An 18,586-nucleotide genomic window follows, 5' to 3' on the forward strand; every position below is an offset into this window, starting at 1 on the left:
AAGTTACAAAGGTTTTGCCTTTCTGATAGGAGGTTCTTCTGATCGGAAATTGTTTGAATGTTAAGTAAATAGTATAGACTCTTGAGTGTCTTCTCTCTGAAAAATCTTATCATTTCTAAGTGATTTTTTCAGTCTGGTTTTTGTGATTTTATAGAAAGAGAATAACCACAATTTTGAACTCATGACTATTGAGTGAACAGTCACTGTAGCTATTGGAGGAAACAATCATAATGACAGTTGGTCATACATCCTAGGCCGTCGGATATGATCCGCTTTATAACCAGAGTAAAGATCCCAAATGCATCTTGCTCTTGATTTTCATTTCATCCGAGAATTGGTCTCTAATAACGCACTACAACTCTCTTACATAGTTACATATCAACAACATGATCAACCTACTGATGCCTTAACAAAAGGTCTTCCTAGTCATCCTTTTGGTCTTCTCTGGTCCAAGCTAAAACAATTTTCAACACTTTTAGCTTGAGGGAGGGTAACAGAGTATAATCTTCAAATTTAAAGAATGGGTGCATGAAAGCTATTCTACAACTGATTCACTGAATCAGACTCGCTTATAGTTAGGTAAGTTAGTTAGGGCTGTATATACTTGGTCCAGCTTTGTAACACAAAATAATTATCTCTCTTCCTTGTTAGAGCTACTTACAAAGTTTGTTAGACTTCTCTACCAAAAGGCTGATGTAACCTCAATTTTGTTTGTGCCTCTTAGAGAAAGGAAAATAAAGAAGTGAGACAGAAGATGAAGATCATGCATGAAAATAAAGAGATCGAACACAAACTTGTTCTTATAAATAATCTTTCTTTCTTTCTTTCATAAAGGTTTGTAAGGGATCTTGAAGCATCTTGAAACAAAAGTACATTATATTATCTTCAAAAAGAATACATTATATTTACTACTACTTACAAATTCAAGAAAAAAGGAAGCTACCCATAATTCTCTCACAATAGTACTCTAAACACCTAAAATATATCCAATATAATGAGAAATATAAATCATGAGTTTATGGTCTCTCTCTCTCTCTTTCTCTCTCCAAAATGATACTACATGACCAGCTTAATTAATTTGCTCGTCTTCATCCCAATGTTTCATATCAAACCAAATATCCACCATATATATACACATGAAGGGATCATGAAAGATCAACAGTTGCACGATATTTAGTCGAAAGAATGGAAACCTTCTTCTTTGGTGTCAAACTATCAATTACAATAGAACAATTAACCAAACCTGTAACTTTTTTTAATGGAATATCTATAATTTCCACAACAAAAGGTACCTTAACCCTAACAGTTAATGGAATCTGTCCTGATTTTTGATTGTCCATTAATGATTTTTGAAGATTTGTTCCAAATTCACTCTTCCCTTTCAAAACAAGATGTATATTTGTTATGTTCTTTTTCCCTTGATAGAATGCAGGAATGGATCCAGAACAAAGTGTCATACCCATATAATCAACCACAACTTCATTTTCATCTGCATAAAATATACTAATTCCTTCATTAGGGTTTTCAGCTACTATAGTAACAGTTATCTCCGTGTATAGAGAGAAATCAACTTGAACATCAAAAGCTCCAATACCAATATGTTGTATCTTGTAAGTTGGGAGTTTGGGTTGGTAAAGTGCGTAAACGTAGTAACCAAAAGCCGAAACCGCGAAGATAAAGAAAAAGAGAAAACAATAGAAACAACAAATGCATTTTAGACAACAATTTCCTTTCTTGTGGGTATGTGGAGTTGAATGATATCTAGGGATATTTCTACGATAAGGCGGTGGATGGACGGCGTTTGGGTCGCCATATTCGTTTAGCATAACATACTTGGGTGCATATGGAGGTCCACCGGAATTTGTTTGCACGTCCATGGGGTGGACACACTGGTGATGATTAATTAAACCATCAAATGTGAGAATTAGAATGAAGAAATAGAGAGAGAGGAGAGAGGAGAGAGGAATGGAGTTTTCTCCTCAGCCAGAGGCTATAGAGGAGGAGGAGGAGGAGGTGATGTGTGAGACAGCTAAGGTTGTTAACATGTTAGTTGGTTAGGGTTTAGGATTAGGGAGATTGTCCGAGGAGAAAGGCATTCCTTACATGTGGGTGGTACTAAGGTGGTTGTTTGTTTTCTTTACCAAATTACCCAAATATAGATTTCACATGTACCGTTTGTTTTCTTTAGGTAACACAATTTAAGATTCATAGTCTTGAAACGGGTTGGAGATCCTGGCTTGAAAAAAATAGACCGTAGATCCAAATTAGCGAAAATAACAGAAGTATCCTTCAGCCTTTTCAAGATAACGTGCGGGAAAAAATGGATTACGGGGACATAATGTATACTGAAAAACTATTAAAGTAGTATGATAGTTCATAATATGCTATGAAAAATTCGAGATTTCTACTGTTCTACAGAGAGAAGAAAAATCCTAAAAAATAATATGATCGTCTCGATCGAGAGATAAACAAAATTTTGTGAAACTATATATCAAAAGATACTTCCAAGGATTGTCTATGGGATGTTTGATGCAGCGAATCTTCACATTCTAAATGATAACTTAGAATCATTTTTAGACATCATCAATAAGAATTTGAACTTTCTCCATTTTTCGTGATGTTAGATGCAGCGAATCTTTACATTCTGAATGCAAAACTATAACATTGTAGATGATAGGGAGGAACATAGTTGTGTGATTTTGGGCTGGATGTTTCTACCAACAAAAATGGTTGAAAACTTGAAATGGTGGTGTAGATTGTGGTTAATGGAGGAAAATCCCTAGGTTTTGGAAGTGGTGGAGACCAAGTGGTGAGTGTAAATAAAACTTGACTCGGTCAAATTAACTTGACCAAGTCAAAGTGTGAGTGTGACAAGTGGAAACTGTGAGTGGATATAAAATTTCTGAATTATCTTTTCCAAAATATTGGGGGTCTCTTTGAAAGGAGACTTGCCTTTAAAGTTATCTATGTTTGGTAGGGAAATATTAAAGACACGCCTTTTTGGTATGACACACATATTGCACTCGACTTGGTTAATTGGCTGGCGATCTTCAGGAAAATAAGAAAAGAAAATTTTTCTTTTCCTCTTAGTCTCTCCTCCACCAAATTCTGTTTTTCGTAATGAAGATCGTCGGTCTGGTGTTTGTCTAGACATTCATAAGACAAATAAGGTGCTGTCAGTTAGAGGTGGTACGTGTGAGTAGCAAAATGTCTTTGATTGTTATGTTTAACATTCTGTGTGAATTGTCGAAACCTGGTGCTTATAGAGCCTCTAGTTCCACAAAACATGGTCCAGCCTCACTTAAGTTTGTTTTAAGCCCACTAACTGAGCCCAATCAAAACTCTCCTTTTGCCGATTAAGATTGAAGTCTACTCTCATCTGTTGGATGAAAACAACCCAATGAACGAATGGCCTTATCGAGAATTTGATCTTCTCTAAATAAAGGAAAATATCTCTCTGTTCGGCTGAATGACGATCGGGGTATTTGCCCTGACAGAATTTAGAGAGCAAAATTGTTTTCTCTCTAAATCTTATTAACACACGTACTCTGGCCGGGGTAAATGTCGAGCATAGCATCACCTCTGATAAATAAATGCGAAGTCTCTCTGGAGAATTAGTCCAAAATACATTTATTCACGATAAATTCAAACTTCAGTTTGATGTCTATACCTCAAAGAGAATAATGACATTTCATTTTATAACTAAATGAAAGTAACCGAAATTTCACAAAGTAAATTCTTGATTTGGTCATCAATTCCATTGCTTTTCATAAATAATACTATGCTTTTAATCATCTCCAAATACAAGAAAGCTCAATTTGATCTTCATTAACCAATCACCCAAACTCTAGATCAATTTAACCACTAAATTAGGACCCATAAACACGACGATTAACGGGCTGAATAACTGACCCCGGCGAGGCACCACAAATAGCTTGAGGCCCACTGACAGCACAAGATCTTAAAGAATCAAATCTTGCATTAGCTACCATTGTTATAACAGCTGATTTTACTTTCAAGAACACTTTCTTGAATATCTTTGATGTTGTTTTGGACTTGACAGGATGACTTTCACTATTCCCTATAGATGATAATTGGTAGCTCTTTAGAAATATTTGCCTTTTCTTTGCTCTTTCCCTTCTATAGCTAACTGAGTTGACTAAGTATGGTTGATCTTTCTTTCGTTTCGAGGATGCTCTTCGAACACGAAAAACTATATCATTCTCCTCATTGTTCTTATCACTGTTTTGATCCAAGATTTCGTATGCGTAATCTTCTATTCTTCTTCGACGACTAAATCCCAAGGTTGTGTTTCTCAATAAGGTATTCATGTTCATGGCTGAAAATTTTGAAGTGTTGATGAAGATTTAGGGGAAAAGGAACTAGGGGTAGTTGAAGTAGATAGTTAGGTTTTTAGTTTCAGAAGAGACATGTAATTTGAGGTATATAAGTAGTCTTCAAGAGAATTGTTTTTAAAAGAAATCAACATTTTGACTGCCCTACCTTATATTCTTTCTTGGTGGGCGGATGAGTACCATAATATTTTGTTAAAGGGACACAAATAATTTATGTACAGTGCTACATCAAACATGTGGAGCCATATAGGCATGATATATAGGACTTTTTTTTTTTGTTCTCTCTCTCTAATTGAAACTTTTTTTTATATGGAATTTGTAAATCACTTATTTGTACAATGTTTTTCTAAATTGTTAAATTTTAATAGTTGCATTTTAGTTGTTTACTACTTGTTTTCGTTCTGAGTATTTTATAACCAGCCTATATCTGAACAATATGCATTTATCTATGTACATATGTTTGCGACCTAGCCCAACTAGTCAACCGTCTTTATCCTGGCTAAAGCTTAATGTGCGACTGTTATCATCGAAATATCTAACCAATGGAGCTTGAGTCCGCAAATACAAGACAATTTTCAAGCTAGTGGACTGTCCCATCGACTCCAACTTTAGAGACAAGTCCTCCTTGGATGTTAGACCATTAATTTGTAAACCTCGACATTTAATAATGTTATCAGTCAATTTGCCTCCATGACCAACTTCAATTTTGCCCGATCTTTTTGTTAGAGAAGGCTAAATAGAGTCTTCCAAATGACTTCGACACTTCCTCAACAAAAAAGAAAATGACTTCGACACTTACCAAACTTGACGTCATCTGCACGATTCGGGTTTCGAACGGTTTCTATCCTAAGCATTGATGGACTATTGTGCTTCTAATCAAATTCATCGACTTAAATTTCCAACAAGCCATCGTTTAGAGCTTCGATCAAATTTTGAAACTTCAAAATTTTTGACGGGTTGTGAAAGCTACTCAAACTAGTACACCTTTTTTTTTTTGTTGAAACAACTCAAACTAGTACACCTGTTACCTGTATAAGAGAGACAACAAAAAACTTCTTTCCAAAAGAAATTTAACAAGAACATGCTTACATTTATTTATATGCTTGTAACTTTTATTAACTATCTTAACCAAACTCCTTAAAGGTGTTACGAACTACCCTATCTATTATTGTTTGGGTTTTTTCCCTAATAGCCCCCAATTTTGTGACCGGTTTTCCGCCTAACTTCGTACTTTGTCAAAAATACCCAGATATCTTCCTTTTTCAGATTCCGTTATAACATCGTTAACTAGTCATCACTTCTCTCTCATCCAACTTATCGCCTCTCTCTGTCACATCATCATCTTCACCGGCGACCTTCAAACATTAAAAAAAAATCTAAAATCTCCTCTCTCTCTCTCTAAAAAAAAAAATTAAAATTTTTTTTTTGATATTTTGCAAAAGGGGCAAAGTAATGTTCCAAGTGATGAGTTTGGAGCACAGATTTGATTTTTTTGAGTTCGGAGCATTGACTAACTTTGACTTAATTTTCCATCCAAAGTTCACAAAAACCAATTTTTTAACTTAACTTTCTATCCAAAGTTAACGGAGACTAACGGATGTTACTGTCAATTTTTTATCACTGTTAGTTCTAGCATCGACGACTCACATTATTTTGCATCAAATGGTCGGAATTAACTCATAGTTTACGACCAAAACTTTTTCTTTTGTAGAAGAATTCCACTTCTAAACCAATGCAAACTCCATCAGTTCATCAATTCATTAAGAAGTGACCCCAAAGTTAGTAGTTAAGGTGGATTCAACCCTGACTTGCTGAGAAAAATTGTTATGATCGATGATTGAACTAGATTAATAACTCTTATATTTTTTGATATTTTGGATAGCATAAAGATACTTAATTGATTTAAAGATTGTTATTTTTTGGACGAGCTAAGTTACTTTGATTTAACGGTTTACGGTTGTAATTTTTTGACAAAACTAAATTCCTAAATGGATGAATATGAACAAAGTGTTGGGAACATTATATAAATATTTCAATATTTTTGAATGAAGGTTATGTTCATGTTAATGAATTGATGAATGCTACATTTGGATGAATCATGTAATTTTTTTATTGTTTTGTACTAAACTTAACTAGTTTATAAAAGTTTATATGAAAATAATGGAGTTTGCATTGGTTCAAAAGTGGACTTCTTCTACAGAAGAAAAAGTTTTGGTCCTAAACTATGAGTTAATTCCGACCATTTGATGCAAAATAATGTGAGTCGTCGATGGTATAATCTAACAGTAATGAAAAATTGACAGTAACATCTGTTAGCCTCCGTTAACTTTGGATGGAAAGTTAAGTTAAAATGTTAGTTTTTGTTATCTTTGGATGGAAAATTAAGTCAATTCTCAAAACTCAAAAAATTTCAAATTTGTGCTCCAAACTCACCACTTGGAACATTACTTTGCCCCTTTTGCAAAATATCCCAAAAAAATCGCTCTCTAGATTTGGTTCACTAGATCTAGAGAGAGAGACTTTTTTTTTTAAAAAAAAATTTTTTAGAGAGAGAGGATGACTAGTTAACGGTGTTATAACGGAATCTGAAAAAGGGGGTCATTTAAGTATTTTTGACAAAGTAGGGAGCTAGACAGAAAACCGGCCACAAAGTTAGGGGCTATTTTAAGGAAATAACTCTTATTATTTATACTCTTAATAACCTAAATTTAATAAATCATGAATGTCACTTCTTCTGTCAATGAACCTGTAACTTCCGGAGTTTTAGAGTAAAATAAGAACATTTTTTTTATGTAAAAAAAAATACTCATCAAATGAATGATGGATGTCACTACCATGTGAACTAGCAGTTGTTGGCTTCATTAGTTATTTTCTCATCAAATGTAAAACTGAAACATTTTCAATACAAATAAAAAAACTGAAACATTTTCTTATGTGTAAATTACACCTAATGGTGTCACCAAGGACATAAAACTTTTTGGTGTCTGACTAACAAAGAAGGATGCCCATAACTACTTTCTCTATATTAAATTAGTAATTGCTTTTTGAGCACAACTAAAGGAAGTGATCCCTTCATAAAAAAAAACTAAAGGAAGTGATTTATACATCTGTTAGAATCTTCTTTCCAGATATACACTTTCAGTAAAATAATAAAAGAATTTTTATGAATAATAGTTTGTTTATTTTGTACATAAGTAAAACTTGACCATCTGATCTTCTAAATTTGCTAACTAGCGGTTGGATTTGAGTTGTGGTAGTTGTGTCTTAGCTAAAATGTTATGTACTTACCCCAAAATTGATTTGTCAATATCATTGAGAAGGATCTTTTTCTTTTCTTTGTATTAGGAAATGATGGGAAATTTTCTAAAGAAGATTTTTTCGTCGTATGTAAAAGGTTAGTGTATGAAGGTTTTGATTTTGACAACCAAATTGAAAGTAACTAGGTTTAGGGCATCCGTAATGGTGTATCTAATTTACGTTTTTAAGACTTATGTTTGTCCTGTGTGGGACATTAGGGTAAGTATGTTCCAACTAGAAATGGTTCAAAGACTTTTTCTTCTCTGTCTATTTATCTAGTTAGTGGTAATTGACATTATTAAAGAGAAGCTTATTATATGAAAATAAAATTGATTTATTTTTTTGTCTCTCGCCTTCCTTACGCATGTTCATCTTCTTCATTGTGGTACTTCTATGAGCGGTGAAGGGTGGGAGGCTATGGAAGTGGGACAGTACGAGTGGTGGTGGCGAAGGAAAGAAGATAAAGATGGAGATAGAGGGGATGTTTTTACAAAAAGATCGGGATATTTTAATCTCCATAGAATCTGAGAAAATAAATGACACGGCTAAGAATTTCCAGTTCAAGCAACGATACTTTTTTGTATCTAAGACTTCTAAGACTATGAACTAGTTCATTGGTCTTCAACAAAGACTCAAAGGTCAACAACTTTATATGGAGAGAGTTCGGGGTATTTCTGAAAAATTTATATATATTTATTTGAATTGTGGGTCTAGTTCTTCTGGATAGATGATTTGAGTTGATTTTAAATCTGTCCAAGTCACACATGAAATAAGTGAGGAGTAAGGGCACATTTTCAAATAACTTAAAATGAACTCTTGAATAAAACAAGTCTTATTTAGATGAGTCAAATTCAAACCAAACTATTTCTTAACAAATAAATTAACGAAAAAAAAAAAGAAAAGGAACATCTTCTTCGTAGTTAAATCCAAAAAAAAGAAAAATGAATCACCCCAATACAAAGAATAGATTAAAACAGATAAATGTTTGTTACAATGAGCTATAAAAATACATACAAACTGAGCTTTTAGGACTAAATAGAATGAAGTTCATAGTGTACAAAAGTAACTTTCTAAACTGGGAGAAGTAAACAAGATTTCAACATTCAAAATGGCCAAAACTCTACTAGGCCTTATTCAAAATCACAGATCCAATCCCTATATGCAAAATCCAAAGCACTCAATAAGAGCAGCCACCTCCTGCTCTTTCGATATCTAGAATAATCGGAAACTGCGAGATCATACAGTTTCTGAGGTTGAGATATTATTTTACGTATTAAAGCATCGAACATTAATCGTTTGATCAACTAGTAGCTGAGATGTTGGTTTTCCGACCAAACATAAGAAGCTTCTTCAAACCTTTGGCAACTGGTGTAGAGCTCTCATTGCTGCTCCATTTCTTCCTCGTGTGGGTTGAGTCTGGAATCACTTCATTTGTGGTAGGTGAAACAGATTCAACTTGATCAGATTCGAGTACTTCTTCTGAGATTTCAGATGTGAGTGGAAGTGCAACTGTTGCATCAGTAACCACCTGAAAGTTTTCAGCAGTAGAATTCAAAGATTTCTCAGGTTCTGTTGGTAAATGATCTTCCACTTTTATACTACTGAATCCATTCATATGTGAATCATGATCAATAGTTTTCTCTTCATTAAGGGTCGATGTCACTTTAGATATTTGTCCATTCTCATTTTGCATCTTTATGTAATGAAGTTTTTCAGGGGGTGAAGACTTACCAACCAGTAAGGATGGATCGTCGTGAATCTTTTCTTGGTTATTCTTCATGATCATAGATGATCGATCATGTAGCTCCTTCTGATCGGTAGAGATACTGGTGCTTTCTGATGGCAAAGAGGGACTCCCGTCTACTACTTTGTTTTCAGAGCTCGATACATTTTTGTTCTCATCATCCGAAACCTTTGGTGATAAGCTCATCTTTGAGCTAGGTTTTTTTGGTGGAGTTGATTTTGGTGTGGGAGTAGACAGACCCTTATTTTTTATCTGCGGAGATGCGAGACGATCAATAGTTGAGCTTGAAATTCCTGGTTTAGGCAAACTTAATCTTTTTGCCTCTTGGGTTGTTGATTTAGGTGGTTGCTTCTCAGGCGGGGAAGCTTTCGGTGCTGCTGCAGTAAGACCTCTGGCAGCACTTCTTTCAGCAATCCTCTTTTGACGTTCAATCACTATCTCCTCCATTCTCTTTCGAGTCTCTTCTTCCTGTATTTACAATCTTCTTAGAATATCCCATATGGATAAAGGGTAATATAATGAACTAGAATGTAATAACCGTGGCCTCTCAACTCTTTGCAAATTGGTTTTGAGTCGGATGTCCTCAAACTTAATATGGTTTCAGAGCTAGGTCTCCATGTAATAGGCCAAGAAGTCTTCCACATCACCCAACAAAAGACACGTGTCATGCTCAAATAATGCCACACATAATGAGACCAGTAAGGATAGTCCCACATGGACAAAGAGAAGTCTCGAGACAAAAATATAACATTTAGTGTCTCCCAAGTCCCAACTGGTCGTTAATTAGTTTTGAGTTGTACGCCCACAAATTTAATGTTGTAACAGAGGTAAGCCCATCGTGCTCTACGTTACGCCATAGTATAGACACGTGTTAGGCTCAAAGAACGCCGTACAAGAGAAGGCGTGTAAGAATAGTCCCTCATGGACAAAGGGTAACATGACCCGGGATATAATAACTGGGAGTCAGGCCTCCCTCGTAGAGCGAATTGGTTTTGAGTTGGAATCCTACAACCCTAAAAAACTTAAGTGCCGTGTGACCAAAAGAAAAGACAACGAAAGATCAAACATGAATGATCGAAGTTAACTATTATTACCTTCTCCGTTTTGCTCTTCTGAATTCCTGCTCGGCTTGCAGTGAATGGTTTCTTTGGTCTTGATATTATCTCATGCTTACTTTGCCAAAGAGGTGTACGTGGTTTAGATTTTATATCTTTACTTGAAGGTTTAGTCTCCTTCTTTTTGGTGTTCTTACCATTAGAGGGAAGCTTATTGTCATCTACCTCAGATGTTTCGACAATGGACTGACGTTTATCAGCTTCTGTAAATGAAAGGTCAATTGCATAGTCAATTTCTGGTGTCCAAGATGGTCCAGTGGGCTCGACGCGGACATCTCGTTCAAGCATCATACAGAGATCATCCGCCTCATACTTTCCAGATACTCCTTGCTTATCTTCTGAAACATCTGGAATGTTAGTTTCAATCTGAGAATGCCCAGTAAGGTCCGAAATCATGCTTATATCTGTCTTCCACTGGGAATCAGGTTGATCCTCAAATGTTCGAGATTGTACCATGATGGAATAATCGACAAAAGAATCTTTATTGTGCTTCTCTATTGTTAAGCCCTGATCAGCATCAAAGATTGAGCTATCTTTGGTTGAATCTCTGCCCATTGTTTTATCAGATTGGTTAGCAATAAACCAATCTTCTCCTTTTTGCGTCTTAAGTCGAGAATATTCACTGTTGCTATCAACAAAACTATCGTGCATAATCCTCTGAGAATTGTCAGTTCTGTGTGAGAATAACAGTTCTTCATTTCCAGAATCCCTTTTTATCATACTTGGACGAAAACCTCCATTCCTTTCGAAATTTTCCAAGTGGTTGCTTCTATTATTACCTTCATCTCTCTCAGTCATAATAAGAGAATCAGTTGCAACCATTCGTTGCTTTGTCCTGTTTTCTGATTCCGGGTCCATTGAATGGCTATTAATGAATGCAGGTTCCATGGAGTCGGAACCCTTTATTGCAAAATATTCGTCCCGAACGTCCAGAGCTTGATGTTTTTCTACGTCATTCTTGTCATCTCTCATCAAAATGTTCTGGAAAGTGTCCCAGTTATTGTTTGTTTTCCCATTCACCGAAACTAAGTCATCCTCTAAATCATGATCAGCTTCACCATTGATAACGGTATGATTCTTGTTTCCACCTCTTTTCTTGGATCGACGTGACTTATGATGTTTCTCCAAGGATCCAACTGCATCCTCTACCTTCTGTTTGAGGGAAGTACCATCTATAAAGTCATCCTCATCTGAAGAAGATTCATTAGATAAGCCAGTTTCCTCTCCATCTTTCTTGTTAGACGTTATGTAATTAATGTTGCGGATAACAACTGTTCGTGATGATTTTTTCCCATTTCTTTTCTTCCGATGCTGATCAGTTGAAGAATGCTTCTTATCATTCTCTACCTCACTACTTGATGGTGAATCACTTGCGTCGGTATCTTCACCTTCTGAAGTCTCAGATTCTTTCTCCTTACGCAATTTCTCTTTTTTCCGAGATGAGGACTTCCGATTTCGGCGGTTATCTACTTCCCTTGAATCACGACCAGACTCTTCCCCATTTGGAGGCCATTGCATGTTTCCCGGATAATATGGAGAAACACCCTGCATACCGGGAAAAGGATAGCCTTGATATGGTGGCATTTGTTGGAAATTGTACATAAATGGAGGAAGATGGTTCGGCCATGGCATGGACCCTTGAGCTTGTGCATTTGTTGGTGGCACGTTACCTGAAATTTTAAGACACTTATCAACATTACTATTAGCACTATCCTCATTGTCTGGGCAGTAGAATTTGTGAACTAGGCAAGTCTTGGGCAATCCTTTCCTTGTAAGCTGTTTTACAAGGAGAGTTAGATCCAATGGATTCTAACATGGTACCAGCTAACGTCTCAGGGGTGGTTCGGCACTTTTTAATGTTAGCCTTCCATGAAGGGGGGGTAGTGTCGAGTGACTCACGCCGGGGCGTTGAGGAGACGTATTACCAATATCCCACATCGCTTGGGTGTTAGAATTTGTAAACTAGATAACTCTTGGGCGATCATTTCCTTGCATTCCGGTGTTCACGGAGAGTGAGGCCCAATGGCCTCTAACAATGACAATAATTTACCCCATTAATAGAGTATAGGCAAACAAGCGATAAGTTTTGTGTTGTATGGGAACACTTAAAATACCTTGGTTACTGTCTGAATTTGCAGGACTTGGAGTTGAATCAGAAATAGAAGCATTTGGGTCGAATTGACCATTGGATAGACCACCATCACCCGCGAGTACAATTCCCGATGTTGCCAGGTATGGTAGCTCAGGCTGAGCGAAAGCCTGTACTGCAGCTAACTCATCCATCCACAGACCATCGTTGTGCTTTTTATGGCAGAGTTCCTTGAAATTTATGCATGCTTCCCTGCATTAACACCAAAGCTATGATGAACTCAGACACACAACATTGAGGACTGAAATTCAATTGGACCAGAGCTTCTAACATATATACAGAATTACAATGCAGAAGCTGATAGATGCTACTTTTTATGAAGTTTCTGAAACTATAGTTGAAATCAAGTACATGTGAAAAGCTTATAACAAAATAAAACAGCATTTTGTGAAATACTACAAAAAGAATGTAGAAATCAAATAAAAATTCATTAGCGAAGGCGACGTGAAGAGGTAATTTCGATAACGTGACACGAGTTAATTCTCGCTCATATTGCTTTGTAGTGAAGAGATGAGTTAGCAAAACGTGAGACGAGTTAATTCTAAATTAATAATAGATGGTTAGATTCGCCTTATTAGGAATCTGTTGCTAAAACTTCAGAGGTTAAATAACAGAAATCCTTGAACAACCACATTATGTGTAGTATACAGAGTGAACAGAAATAAGGAAAACTTAGAACAGCAAACTGCAAACTGCAAACTAAGAAGTGATAAATGTGGCAGTCGAAAATGAATTTTTTTCGTAAGAATATCGCAATACATAAAGTGACTTAATAACTAATATAACTTCTCAACCTTCTAGAGCCGTCCATATCGAATTGGTTCTTACCCTGATCTAAATATCACATTTCATACCTTAATCGGGAAGCTCCAAAGGCATCAGAGAATGATATAAGATCATCTAAACAGTGGATATCAAATCCCGCAACAAAAGCACGAGCATAAGCCATAGCTTGTTCTTTACGAAGCACCACTTTTCGTGTCTCCAAGACCTTTTGTAGCCTAAGCCTACATTACCAAAAAAACAAACACCCCACACTTGAGAAAACGATTTAACTCGATAATAAAACAAAGTCGCTAAGAAAACTATAACTTACTTAGAGTTATCTCCTTGATGAGCCTCATTCTTTTCATTCGATTCACCTTTTGGCTGAAAACACCACAAATATATCAAATTTAAATAAGAAGTTCTAAGTAATCATCGTTAAACTTCATATTTTCGAACGTTTTCTAAATAGTAGATCACCTTATAGGGAACAATTGCTGTCTTAGCATTGGCTGTTGCTACACTACCTGTTGAATCCAAGCCGAAATTGACTATAAATCAGATAATTTCAATGCGGTAGATATGAAAAAGTACTAAAGCTTAAGATTTTTTTTACATGACATAAACGAGTACTATTAATAAGATCAATGAAATCAAGTACAATTTCATGGGTTTAATTAATTATTTTCCAAATTCAGCAGAGTACTAAATTAAAGATTTCTAAAAAAGCAGTTTATTTGGAAGTACAAGAATTTATTAGATATAAGAACATATATTAATGGAATCTCAGGTTAATTGGTAAAGAAATGAAGAAAGATATTTCAGTCAGATGAAATCCCAATTATACCTTCATCTGTGTGAAGTGTGCTATCACTGGATTGATTTGAGATCGAAATTGAGATCTCAATCTGAGAGATCTCTTTTTCAATTGTGACAAATCTCTCAAGAACTTCAGGAGTGCTAACAAACCTCACAAATCTGCTCCAAGAAACACACAAAAATTTCTCAGATTAACAAAATCAAGATCAAACCCATTCCATCAAATTATCATCTCCTTAAAATTCCTAATGAAGTAGTCGGAAAGAGTGAATTGGTAATGGAGAATTACCTTTCTAGGGTTCCTTTAGTGAACCATGAGGCATTGGAGGTGGGAGGACGAAGAGTAATGGAGTACCCACCCTTTGGAATCTGCTCTTTTGCACATCTAAGATGAGAAATGAATGGATCGACTAATCCAGATGCAAGTTTTTCATTCGAATTTTTAGTGAAGATAACCAGTTCACACCTTCAAATTCCCAAACAAACAAACAGAGAAATTCAATCAAAATATGAAGAAATTTAATCAGAAAAACAAAACCCATCACCAAAATTACCTGGTTCTGGTTGGAGTGAGTTGAAATAGAGCATAATCAAGACGAGCACTTGAATCCATTACTAAAGAAACGGATTAATGAGTGATAGAGAGAGAGAAAGTTTAGTTGTTAAAATTAATAAGATTTCAGCATTTCCACTAATACATCATCATCTGTCTTGTTTCTCTCTCTAGAAATCTGTTGTGGGTAGAGAGAGAGAGAGGAAGAAGAAGAAGAAGGGGGTGGATTTGCCAGCCAGAGGTGATGAAGCTAAGCACATGCGATTGAGTGAAGCTGTCTCATTTTTGACGATTTATAAAAATGGGGGTCCACCATTAATAAAGAAAGGTCCATTCTTCTTCCTTCCTCCTACTCATTTGTTATTTTCTCGATTGATCTATAAAAACTCTTTCACTCCTTTTTAATGGAGTTTTTTAGAGAGAGAAAATGGTTTCCTTGTTTCTCCTCCCCATTTGTAGAGTGTACTAGTGGGTAAAGAATAAGAACTAAATTCATGTTTCATCCCCATATTGTCTCTATTCGAATATGTGGCCCCCCTAACCTAACAATTCTGTTAGAAACAAGTTATCTTATACTTTTTGTTCAAAATTTACCTTTCTTATTTGACCAAACTATTTTGTTGTTAGATTATTGTGTCCCCTAATGTTCAAAGCGAAATCTGAGACGTCTGTAAGTTTAATATTGGGATGACCAGATCTCATGTCAAAACTAAAAATGAACTAGAAGTTTAGAGATTTGTCTTAAATCGTTTTCCCTCGGACTAAACTGATTGCTTTCTTTCGAAGACCTAGAGCTCTGCTTGTGTAGTTCCTCTACTTGAGACATCAAGTAATGGACTTGATCTTCTACCTTTCGAGTTAGCTAAAACATTCTTGAGCAGTGAAGATGAGAACTCTTTCGCTTTAGACTAGATAGGTAGCCTGAGAATAGCCTAAGAACTTTTTCTTTTCTATCTTCTGCTTAATGTAGCCAGTGAGACAGAAAACTTGATGATAAATTTCTAAGGGAGATTTTAAAGGGCCCCCTCATTTTTGTTAAAAGGCCTCCCCTCAGTGATAATTTAGCAAGTAAAATGGTTCATGGGGAGGCCTTTTAACAAAATTGGGGAGGCCTTATAAAACTTCCCAATTTCTAAACTTATTTATGTTGTAATGAAGTCCTTTTACGAAGACTTCTAAAGTCAGAATCCTGTTCGAAATATAATTTCTCCAAGAATTACAAATCAGAAAGACACAGAATCTCATTCTAAAAAGAATCTCCATATGGGAATTTGTCTCATCTGGGACTCCTCTTTATGTGGTCCACCAAGAGTCACATCCCTACAAGACTGCCTGCCCGACCCATGCTTCTGATCGCGCCACATAGGGTCCGCCTTCGCATGGCCCGGGCACATGCCACCATTTTGGCATGCACTTGGGCGCCTTTTGGTTACCTTTGACCGGCTCTTAGCCGGGCCCCTTTGGATATTTTTAGGCGGATCTAACTCGCGTCTTTTTTTCTATTCCCTCTAATCAAATCTTCCAATCGAGTCAAAACTCTTTTTTGTAACCCGTTGTAGGATGTGGTCGTCGTTAACCGCGAGTCATCCAAGTAACCCACAGATCGTAGTTGGTTTCTAGCTAAACGTTGTGCTTCCTAAAATAACAGGTTTGATGATCTTCATCATTCACCTATCTGACAAATCTCCTTCATCTGTCTCCTCATTTCGTTTCTTTGTCTCCTGTTTTTTCTCTCCTCTCTATTTGTGAAGAAAAGGGCTGATATGGGCCCTCCCAAAGAAATAAGAGGTGTTAACGCTCCATTTGAAGACAAAGCCCTTGTCTTCCTCTTCTCCCTCCCTCCCTCCCTCTTTCTTTCTTCTAACAGTTACATTTAGCTAGGAAGCCAAATAAGATGTTGAACAGTGTGAGGGCTAATATGGCGAGGTGGTCACATGTGAGAGGAAAACAGGAAATATCCCAATGAGTAATGAAGACACTTATAGTTCTTGGATGTTCCTATAGCAAATCTGATAACATTGATATGCTTCCTAAGCTTTGTGAGCCCCACGTTCTTCATCTGATTGTTGGATCGTGTTGACTAATTCTTCACATGTCCTTTGCATCCATAATCCCATTATTTGACTAGGAAGTATTTTGTTTCTCTATTTTGAGATTTGAAAACTTGTAAATAATTCTTTAAAAAAAAAAAACTTGTAAATAATTCTATGAATTTAGACAAAAAATTTCAATTTTATATGTATAACATTTCTTTTGTAATTTTCTTTACTTATCAATGATTTGAGCAACCATATGCTAACATTATATCTTTTTTACTTCTTTTCCGCAAAAATATTGTATACGAGTATCTTTTTTGTTTTTTCCTATTACGTCTATTTACAGATATTATTTTTTCTATTGTCTTATATTCACAGTGTTTAAAGTGAAAACTTTTTTCAGGCATAAAATATCATAAAATTTCACTAAAACAATGTCTTAATCGACACATCTCCATCACATGAGGGGCAAAAACTAGAAAAAATAACTTCAAACAAGCATTCATATTTGCCTTTATTATCTTGTAGGTGAAAAGATGTGATCTTCTAGGGTCCTCACATAACCTTTTCTTCAAAGTTTGGTTGGGATCACAGGTAATTCACAAGCAACCCTTCTTTCCTTCATTATATTTCATCAACAAAGTTAAAAGGCTTGAAATTCAAGTTCTACTAAAAACCTCATTGACATGATTTCTCTGAATTGGCTTATCATCAACAGACAACTCTGGAGACACTGATCATTACATGACATATATCCTTTTTAGATTTTTCAGTGAAAGATATATAATAGCATATTGATGTAGCAACATCATGAATTGTGGTAGATCTATTCATCCACTCGCTAAAAAAGTAGATATTGTGTATTACAAAATGTATTCGTTTTCCATATATAAATTTTTATAGATTTAGAAAAAAACAATGACAGTGTTAAAAAATTGTTTTAAATTCTGAGATGATCCACTGGTACCACATGAATGGACATATTTTGTAAAATACAAGTACTTGGAATATATTTTTCACTTAGATCCAAAGAAAAAGAGTTTATTGTTTTTCTTTTCTTTTTCTGTTGAAGATACAAGTACTTAGGATAAGGATATATTTTTCACTTTTTTTTTTGTTGAACTATATATTTTTCACTTAGATCGAGAGATAAGAAAAAGTTTATTGTTATTACCCTCTACTGAATGCACTTCTTTAAAATATATGTTATTTGACTATAATCTATTGTCACTTGTAATACTGAAGAAGACACATAAAATCAATGGTTTAGATTGATTTCATGAGCAAATGCAAACCTAAATCAACCATCAACAACTCAACTTTTTCCGTTGCTCCAAAATATATAAGAGAAAACATTCCAACGAGACTAAAATATATATTCCTTACCTTTTAGAAATTGTATTCAAGTATATGTTGGCTAAAGTACTAAAGATGATAAGATGATGATTATGGTTGAACTTAAATGAAATTAATATCAATCTAGTTTGCTTTATTAGATATAACATAAGAACATTATTTTACTTTAGGAAAGTGATTGGGTACTTACCATATCCAATATGGAATCAAAGTAGGCCACTCCAAAAATTAAAAAAAAAGGTGTTATGGACATGTTTAAAAAAGTTAATTTGACATTACAACCGACTCCACTCTGTTACCAATTGAAACTCAACTTTAACAAACCTAATAAATCCTTCCATTTCTTCAAATATTGCTAGTCTTCTCAAATCCAACCTAATACCAAGAAGACTATCAT

General features: G+C 35.3%; 2 protein-coding genes across 3 annotated transcripts; both read right to left on the bottom strand.

Moving 5' to 3' along the window:
- Positions 1-858: 858 nt before the first annotated feature.
- LOC147552066 (NDR1/HIN1-like protein 6) lies at positions 859-4,331 on the bottom strand. The gene is made up of 2 exons (XM_086668606.1): positions 3,926-4,331; positions 859-1,975 (listed from the first exon to the last, which is right to left on the bottom strand). Exons 1-2 carry the CDS (start codon positions 4,329-4,331, stop codon positions 1,146-1,148), a joined length of 1,236 nt encoding a protein of 411 aa, XP_086524732.1. The 3' UTR covers positions 859-1,145.
- Positions 4,332-8,594: 4,263 nt separating this feature from the next.
- Positions 8,595-15,334, bottom strand: LOC147552067 (COP1-interacting protein 7-like). Of its 2 annotated transcripts, XM_086669849.1 has the most exons (10): positions 14,799-15,334; positions 14,534-14,710; positions 14,273-14,403; positions 13,906-13,952; positions 13,757-13,809; positions 13,515-13,667; positions 12,626-12,852; positions 10,491-12,181; positions 9,384-9,864; positions 8,595-9,180 (listed from the first exon to the last, which is right to left on the bottom strand). In XM_086669849.1, exons 1-10 carry the CDS (start codon positions 14,855-14,857, stop codon positions 9,170-9,172), a joined length of 3,030 nt encoding a protein of 1,009 aa, XP_086525975.1. In that variant the 5' UTR covers positions 14,858-15,334; the 3' UTR covers positions 8,595-9,169. The 2 variants fall into 2 exon arrangements, with proteins under 2 accessions (XP_086525975.1, XP_086525974.1); XM_086669848.1 differs by having other exon boundaries at positions 8,595-9,864; positions 14,799-15,265.
- Between the last annotated feature and the right edge of the window lie 3,252 nt (positions 15,335-18,586).

This window comes from Eschscholzia californica, unplaced genomic scaffold (genome assembly GCF_041429995.1).
Source record: "Eschscholzia californica isolate CP2 unplaced genomic scaffold, dmEscCali1.0.p SCAF_3, whole genome shotgun sequence".
Taxonomy (NCBI): domain Eukaryota; kingdom Viridiplantae; phylum Streptophyta; class Magnoliopsida; order Ranunculales; family Papaveraceae; genus Eschscholzia; species Eschscholzia californica.

Coding starts and splice junctions, on each gene's coding strand:
- LOC147552066 (XM_086668606.1), bottom strand. CDS start 4,331: ATGAATACCTTATTGAGAAACACAACCTTGGGATTTAGTCGTCGAAGA. Junction 1,976..3,925: donor TGGGCCTCAAGCTATTTGTG/GTGCCTCGCCGG, acceptor CTGGCTGAGGAG/AAAACTCCATTCCTCTCTCC.
- LOC147552067 (XM_086669848.1), bottom strand. CDS start 14,857: ATGGATTCAAGTGCTCGTCTTGATTATGCTCTATTTCAACTCACTCCA. Junction 14,404..14,533: donor ACTAAAGGAACCCTAGAAAG/GTAATTCTCCAT, acceptor TTCTTGGAGCAG/ATTTGTGAGGTTTGTTAGCA. Junction 13,810..13,905: donor CAGCAATTGTTCCCTATAAG/GTGATCTACTAT, acceptor TGGTGTTTTCAG/CCAAAAGGTGAATCGAATGA.